The 8,436-nt window shown below is 44.5% G+C and overlaps 1 protein-coding gene across 1 annotated transcript; it reads left to right on the forward strand.

Annotated features, from left to right (window-relative positions):
* The first annotated feature begins 667 nt into the window (after positions 1–667).
* Positions 668–5,536, forward strand: LOC132832993 (zinc finger protein 239-like). The gene is made up of 2 exons (XM_060851257.1): positions 668–693; positions 3,457–5,536. Exon 2 carries the CDS (start codon positions 3,931–3,933, stop codon positions 4,927–4,929), a length of 999 nt encoding a protein of 332 aa, XP_060707240.1. The 5' UTR covers positions 668–693; positions 3,457–3,930; the 3' UTR covers positions 4,930–5,536.
* The last annotated feature ends 2,900 nt before the right edge of the window (positions 5,537–8,436 follow it).

The following is an 8,436-nucleotide window of genomic DNA, read 5'->3' on the forward strand; positions in this document are numbered from 1 at the left end:
GCTTTTCATCTTGTTGCACCAGGACAAGGATATAATAATCAAAACTAGAGAATAAACAGTATTTGAAACAGCATGAGAGTAGAGTTCTAATTCATTGGCGTGGAGATGCAGCAAGAACTGTGAATATTGGTTCTCAGATTAGGCAGGTAGGTTCTGATCGGTCACGCTATGAGAGTGCAACAGAGATTGGTATTCTCAATGACCCAATTGTTTATACTCAATATCATACTTTCTGTATCCCTCCCTCCGAAATATGTGCTGATCCCTTCGCTGCACATCATCACTGCCTTAGATGCTGTGTGTCTTTCTCTTCTAACCTGCTGACAAACACATTCGAGGATACACATCCCACACTGCTGTTGTCGGATTGAAAATTTTCCAAGCTGCTATTCCCACACTCGAAATGTCTGTCAAACATTTCCCAGGGGAACTGAGACAGCAGCTGTAATAACTGAGGTTTTATTCAGATGGGACAGTGACAAGTTTAAATCCCCATCTGATCTGCTGCTCAAAGTCACCTCCATTTCCCCGGTCAGTTTCCCAAGTTTCAGGAAACTCATGTTGCTCCAGAAATATTTGGATTGACTGTGAGAGACGTCAATCAGAGAGCCCACCCACTCTGCCCATTGTCTCCTCTTCCTCTTCCAGAGCTGGTTCACTTCCTATAGGGACTGAAAACCAAGTGAGGAGATGGTGAGTGAAGGAGCAGCTTTTATACAAATTGTATCCCATAATATCCACACCAATCTTCAGGCAGTCTGACTATCCTGTGGGCAGTCAGGGATGGAAATGTCCCTTATGCTGTGTGAGAAGATCCAGCTGAGAGAGCTGTTTACTCGGTGCTTTGTGCTTAACTGTGTGACTGGAGCTGTGTGTTGGATATTGAGTGTGTTTATTGGAAGCATTTGCCTCTGATTTCCAGGCTGAGATTTGTTGATGGATCATTCCTGAATATGTGACGATGAGGTGTCATTATCTGGGAGATGCAGAGTGTCTGAGGATTCTTACTGATTTCCTGTGTGTGTTGGAGCTGGTTATTATCCTGTGGTCTTTCTGTATTGGGCTTTGGATGTTGCCTTTCTTTACAATCCCTCCAAGATCCCTCCCACTACATTTCTCCGTAATCTAACACAGAAGAGTAGATCAAGCCTGGTTCAATTACGACTGCAGGAGGACATTGCATGCTGAACAACATAGGCAGCAATTGACAGACAAAAGCAAGTGACCCCACATCCAATGGATTAGATCTAAGCTGTGCAATCCTGTCACGTTCATTGTGAATGGTAGTCATGGAGATGTACAGCATGGAAACAGAACCTTCAGTCCAACTCATCCATGCCAATCACATATCCTAAATTAATCAAGTCCCATTTGCCAGCAATTGGCCCTATCCCACTAAACCCCATCTATTTCTATACCGATCCAGATGCCTTTTAAATGTTGTAATTGTATCAGCCTCGAAGAAAGTGAGGACTGCAGATGCTGGAGATCAGAGCTGAAAATGTGTTGCTAGAAAAGCGCAGCAGGTCAGGCAGCATCCAAGGAGCAGGAGAATCAACGTTTCAGGCATGAGCCCTTCTTCAGGAATGAGGAGAGTGTGCCAAACAGGCTAGGATAAAAGGTAGGGAGGAGGGACTTGGGGGAGGGTCGTTGGAAATGCAATAGGTGGAAGGAGGTCAAGGTGAGGGTGATAGGCCGGAGTGGGAGTGGGGGCGGAGAGGTTAGGAAGAAGCTTGCAGGTTAGGAAGGCGGTGCTGAGTTCGAGGGATTAGACTGAGACAAGGTGGGGGGAGGGGAAATGAGGAAACTGGAGAAATCTGAGTTCATCCCTTGTGGTTGGAGGGTTCCTAGGCGGAAGATGAGGCACTCTTCCTCCAGCCGTCGTGTTGTTATGTTCTGGTGATGGAGGAGTCCAAGGACCTTCCATGTCCTTGGTGGAGTGGGAGGGGGAGTTGAAGTGTTGAGCCACGGGGCGGTTGGATTGATTGGTCCGGGTGTCCCAGAGGTGTTCTCTGAAACGTTCTGCAAGTAGGCGGCCTGTCTCCCCAATATCAGCCTCCACTGCTTCCTCTGGCAGTTTGTTCCATAAACGCACCACCCTCTGCATGAAAAAATCCCTTTTAAATTTTTCCCCTCTCACTTTAACCCTGTGCCCTCTAGTTTAGGACTCCCCTACCTGGGGGAAAGACCTTGAGTATTCATCCTATCCATGCCCCTCATGATTTTATAAACCTCTATCAGGTCACTTCTCAGCCTTCGACGCTCCAGGGAAAACAGCCCCGGCCTGTTTAGCCTCTCCCTATAGCTCACATCCTCCAACTCTGGCAACGTCCTTATAAATCTGGACAAGCACACAATTCACCGAATGAGGAAGTGTCACAAATATCTCCATTCTCAATGATGGGTGAACTCAGCAGATCAGTGCAAAAGCTAAGGCAAAAATCTTCAGCCAGAAATGCTGAGTGAATGATCCATCTCAGTCTCCCCATAAAGTCTCGAGCATCACAGATTTCAGTCTTCAGCCAACATCAATACATTCCATGTGATATCAAGAAATAGCTAGAAGACTACATCAGTCTAGCAAGAGTCCTGAAGACTTCTACTTCAGAACTTGCTGCATCCCTGACCAAGCTAATGTAGCACAGCTATAACACTGGCATTTTCTCAGTGATGTGGAAAATTGCCCAGGTATATCTTATTCACAAAATATCCAACCGAGTCAATTACTGGCCTCTTTCATCTGCTCTTAATCATCAACGAAGTGACAGAATGTTCATCAATAGTAATCCAACACCACTGCAAATAAGCTGCTGTAGCTGGTGACACATTTATTGAAATGTTTTTTAATGTCTTTTCAGGTAAATGTCTTTTCAGGTAAAGATTTTACCTGAAGGCCTCGGCATTTCTCAAAAGCCTGAGCTTGATTTTGTGCGATGCATTCTGAGTGAGTGCAGTGTATCAAAATCACAGGAAAAACCGGAACCCTCAAGTCAGCTACACTCAGCAATATTTTCCTCAACTTCAAGCAATTCCTACTCAGTGTGTTTGTATTAAATAATGTTGAAAAATAAGGGGAGTAATTTCAGAATCTCCAATGAATTAATATCTCTCCTGAGTGTTTTATTTTTGATTAAATTCATATACTAAAACTAAAACTGGTTTTCTCCAATAGTACATTAAGTTATAGTGAATTGATAGCCCATTTTACACCCCACCCCACTGTCTTTTCTATGGTGATAGGGGCTGGGCAAAGAAAAGAAAGGAGTCACGATTCCTGCTTCTGGTCAGTATCCAGGGTGTCCGCTGTAAACATAAGGTGAGGAAGAAGAAAGAACTGTATCTAATTCCCCCACACAGGGACTCACTGTAGAACAGTCTCTCACTGAGGAGTGAGCCCCTTCAGCAAAGGAGGAGAGGAAGTTGGAGGAAATCATGTTTCCTTTTCCTGTTTTACAGAACGATTACAGCATAACACACCAGAGAATACAGAGAAGATAGACATTGCTAATAGATGCTGCCCATCACCCAAGGAACAACTGCACAACTGTGGGAAGACATCCAGTCCCTTCGTAGCATTGTTCAATACAGAGAAGATTGGATAGTGAAACCATCGCCTGGAGATCAGTCAGGTCAGGGGAGCTCTGACATACCATCAGATCTGAAACTGGTCAGTGGTGTGGAGCCTTCCATCAGAACCAACCTTTCTGAAGGTTCGGCTGTGGGTGATCGGTCAGGGTGAGGCTGGGAAGAAGTGTGAGTGGCTTCAAGTGTGGTGAGAGCTTCAATCATTCAATGTGTCTCATGAACCACTGACTCATTCCTACAGGAGAGAGGCTGTGAGATGTGAAGTGTGAGATGTGTGAGGCGAGCTCCTTAGACTGATACACAGCTTTCCTCTGATGTACAAACGGTTGACAGAAGAACAGCGGCATGGAAGAGAAACTATTCCAGTGTGGGTTATGTGACCAAACATTCACACAGTTCACGACCCTTGTGCAACACCGAGGCATTCACACTGAGGAGAAACCTTTCAAGTGTGAGGTTTGCCACAAAGCATTCTCGTGTTCATCTCACTTTCGCATACACCAGCGTATTCATACGGGGGAGAAGCCATTTGTTTGCAAGGTTTGTGAGAAATCATTCTCACAGTCATCACACCTCCATGCACACCAGCGCATTCACACAGGGGAGAAACCGTTTGTATGTGAGGTGTGTGACAAATCATTCTCACATTTAACAAACCTCCGCGCACATAAGCGCATTCACACCAGAGAGAATCTGTTTCGGTGTGAGGTTTGTGACAAATCCTTCACTCAGTTATCAAACCTCCTGGTCCATCAGACCATCCACACAGGGGAGAAACACTTCAAGTGTGAAGTTTGTGGGAAAGCTTTCGCAACTTCGACAAAGCTCCTGAGACACCAGAGCATTCACACAGGAGAGAGACCTTTCCGCTGTGATGTTTGTGAGATGGCTTTCACCCAATCTTCTGATCTGCTGACACACCAAAGAGTTCACACTGGGGAGAGACCCTTCAAGTGTGAGGTGTGTAACAAATCGTTCACACAGTCATCGACACTTGTGCAACACCGGCGTACTCACACAGGGGAGAGGCCTTTCAAGTGTGAGAAATGTGACAAATCATTCTCACGCTCATCTCACTTGCGTGTACACCAACGCATTCACACAGGGGAGAAACCATTCAGATGTGAAATGTGTAACAAATCATTCTCAAGGTCCTCCACTCTCCATGAGCACCAACGCCTTCACACAGGGGAGAAACCATTTATGTGCCAGGTTTGTGATAAGGGCTTTGCACAGTTATCAGGCTTGTTAAATCACCGACACATTCACGCAGTGGAGAGGCCGTTTACGCGTGAGCTGTGTGACCGTGCCTTCACACAGTCATCAGCGTTAATGACACAGTGATACTTCCACACTGGGGAAAAGCCTTTCACATGTGAGGTGTGTGACAGAGTTTGGTATCCTTCCTGATACACCAGGCAATTCACACAGAGAAGTTTTGTTCAAGTGTAGGATGTGGACCTTTCCCTCTTAATGTCAGTGACATTTGTGAAACACTGTCATAGAGTGGAGAATATGTTTAACAATGAGGTTTGTAATGAGTGTTTTGCACAAGTTTCAGGCTTGTACTACCAAACCATTTATACAAGGGGGAAACTACTCAAATATATGGTCTGTGACAAAGAATTTCCAACCTCATCGAATGTTCCTGGTCCATCAAAGGATTCACACACCATGACCCTACAAGTGTGAAATTTATGAATAAAATTCTCTAGAAAACTTCTAACCTCCGGAGGCACCATGGAACTCAAGGAAAAAGGAGGTTTTTAGGGAATCGAACATTCAACAGTTTTGTGAAAGGGAAATCATGTTTAAACATTTTTCTGGAGTTCTTCGAGGTAAAACAAGTAAAGTTGAACTGGTGGATATGTATTTGGATTTCTGAAGGAATTCAATAAGGTGCCACATAAAAGGTTTACAATGTTTAAAAAAATCACACAACACCAGCTTATAGTCCAACAGGTTTATTTGGAAGTACTAGCTTTTGGAGTGCTGCTCCTTCATCAGATGATTGCCTGATGAAAGAGCAGCGCTCTGAAAGCTAGTACTTCCAAATAAACCTATTCGACTATAAGCTGGTGTTGTGAGATTTTTAACTTTGTACACTCCAGCCCAACATCGGTGTCTCCAAATCGTAACATAAAAGGTTATTGCACAAGATTGGGAGTAATGTACCAGCGTGGATTGAGGATTGGTTAACACACAAAAGACTGAGTTGCTATTTATGGGGCTTTTTCAGGTCGGAAAGACATAACTATTGGAGTGCTACAATTGAGAACTTCAATTATTTAGTACCTATAAGACTATTAAGACACAAGAGCCCGTCACATCCATCCTGCCATTCACTAATATCATGACTAACTGATAATTGTCAACTCCACTTTCCTGCCTTTTGCCCATAACCCTTGATTCCCTTTCTGATTAAAATATCCACCTGTCTCAGCATTAAATATATTGAACAGGCCTACTTAATAAGGCTCTGCTGGAAAGAATTTCACTGATTCACCACTCTTTGATGAGAGAAAAACAACCTCATCTCTGTCTTAAGTGGCTGATCCCTGAGATGAGATTATGCCCGCTGGTCCAAGATTGGTCCATGAGAGGAAACACCTCTGCCTCTACCCTGAAAAGCTCCCTAATTGTCTGTTATGTTTCATAAGGTCTCATTTCACTCTTCGAGACTGCAAAGAGTACAGGCCTAATTTACTCAACCTCTCCTTATAGATAATCCAAGATGGAGGGCGGGAAACAACTGTGGTTGTAAGAGCTGCTCCTCTTTTGCGGTATTTTAGGTGTTGGAAGTGATGACCTCGAATTCCAGGAGCAGCAATTACTGTTTAATATGCCGTTGCGTTGTTTTGGAACTTTAAGGAAAAAAGATCAATACAATAGCACTTTTCAAAGGTGGGAGAGAGACAAAGGCAGCGACCACATGGTCAGAGAAAGGAAGCTGTCCCTGCTGTCTGACACAGCAGTGAAGCTGCACAGTTACTGCCTTTGCTGTTTGAGTTCAAATATCTCTGGACATTGGAGTGTGTCTGGGAAAAATTAACAAACAGCGAAAATCCCAGCTGACCTTGGACCCACCTGTGTGGGGAGAACTCACGGGATCAGAGAAGTGCGTAGTTTTTGAGTGTAACCTTGCTGTAAATCTACAATAGTGAGTAGAGTGGGTTCTTTGTTGATAAGATCTGTCTCTTGATTAAATTTCAAAAATATAAACCATAAGTACTAAGTTAGCCTGGAGCAGTGTTTTTTCTAGAACAATAAGATGGTGCTATTCTCTGGGTCTGTAGATTGTGAGGGAGCAAAGATTGCCTTTAGTAGAGTGATGTGCTCTTACTGTCAGATGTGGGTGCTTAGGAAGAGTTTCCATGTTACTGATGATTATGTCTGCAGTAAGTGTGTTTAATTGGGAATCCTACCAGATCGCATGGATCGGTTGGAGTGGCAGTGAGAGGCAATTAGGAATTTACAGGAGCTAGGGGGTATGATGGATGGCAGTTGTAGGAAGGGAGAAAAAGCTGCACACAGTCAGGTAGATGGGTAACCTCCAGGAAAGATAGGAGGGGTGGGCAGGCAGTACAGGAGGCTCCTGCGGCTATCCCCATTTCAAGCTAGTATGCTGTTTTGGAAAATGTAGGGGGTGATGGACTCTCAGGACAAGGTAGCACAAAGAGCCAAGTTTCTGGTATTGAGACTGGCTTAAGTGTATAAGGGGTATGTCAGTTTCCAAGCAATCGATTGTGTTAGGGGATCCTTAGTCAGAGGCACAGACAGACATTTCTGCGGCCGGCAGTAAATGTCAGAATGATGTGTTGATCCCTGGTGCCGGGATCAAGGATGTCTCAGAGAGGGTGCAGAATGTTCTCAAAGGAGAGAGGGGCCAGCAGGAGGTCATTGGAACTAACGACATAGGAAGGGAAAAGGATGAAATTCTGAAGGGAGAATATAGAAAGTTAGGCAGGAATTTAAAATGGAGGTCCTCGACAGTAGTAATAAATGGATTACTCCTGGTGCTACGGGCTAGTGAGGGTAGGAACAGGAGGATAGAGCAGATGAATGCGTGGCTGAGGAGCTGGTGCAGGGGAGAAATGGTTACATTTTTGGATCATTGGAATCTCCTCTGGGGTCGAGGTGACCTTTACAAGAAGGATGGATTGCACCTGAATTGGAAGGGGACTAACATAATGGCAGGGAGATTTGCTAGAGCTGCTCGTAGGATTTAAACAAGTAAGGTGGGGGGGGGGGGGGTGCAATGAAATAGTGAGGAAAGAGATTAGTCTGAGACTGGTACACTTGGGAACAGGAACAAGTCAAACAGTCAGGGCAGGCAGTAGCAAAGCAGAGAACAAGAAAGGACTGATAAACTGCATTTATTTCGATGCAAGAGGCCTAATAGGGAAGGCAGATGAACTCAGGGCATGGTTAGGAACATAGGACTGGGATATCATAGCAATTTCAGAGATGTGGCTGAGGGATGGACAGGACTGGCAGCTGAATGTTCCAGGATACAAATGCTACAGGAAGGATAGTAAGAGAGGAGAGGGTGAGGCATTTTTGATAAGGGATAGCATTACAGCTGTGCCCAGGGAGGATATTCCTGGGAATACATCCAGGGAAGTTATTTGGGTGGAACTGAGAAATAAGATGGGGATGGTCACCTTAGAGGGATTGTATTTTAGACCCCCTAATAGTCAGAGGGAAATTGAAAAACAAATTTGTAAGGAGATCTCAGTTATCTGTAAGAATAATAGGGAGGTTATGGTTGGGGATTTTAACTTTACAAACATAGAATAGGACTGCCATAGTGTTAAGGGTTTGGATGGAGAGGAATTTGTTAAGTGTGAA

Source organism: Hemiscyllium ocellatum, chromosome 35 (genome assembly GCF_020745735.1).
Source record: "Hemiscyllium ocellatum isolate sHemOce1 chromosome 35, sHemOce1.pat.X.cur, whole genome shotgun sequence".
NCBI lineage: Eukaryota > Metazoa > Chordata > Chondrichthyes > Orectolobiformes > Hemiscylliidae > Hemiscyllium > Hemiscyllium ocellatum.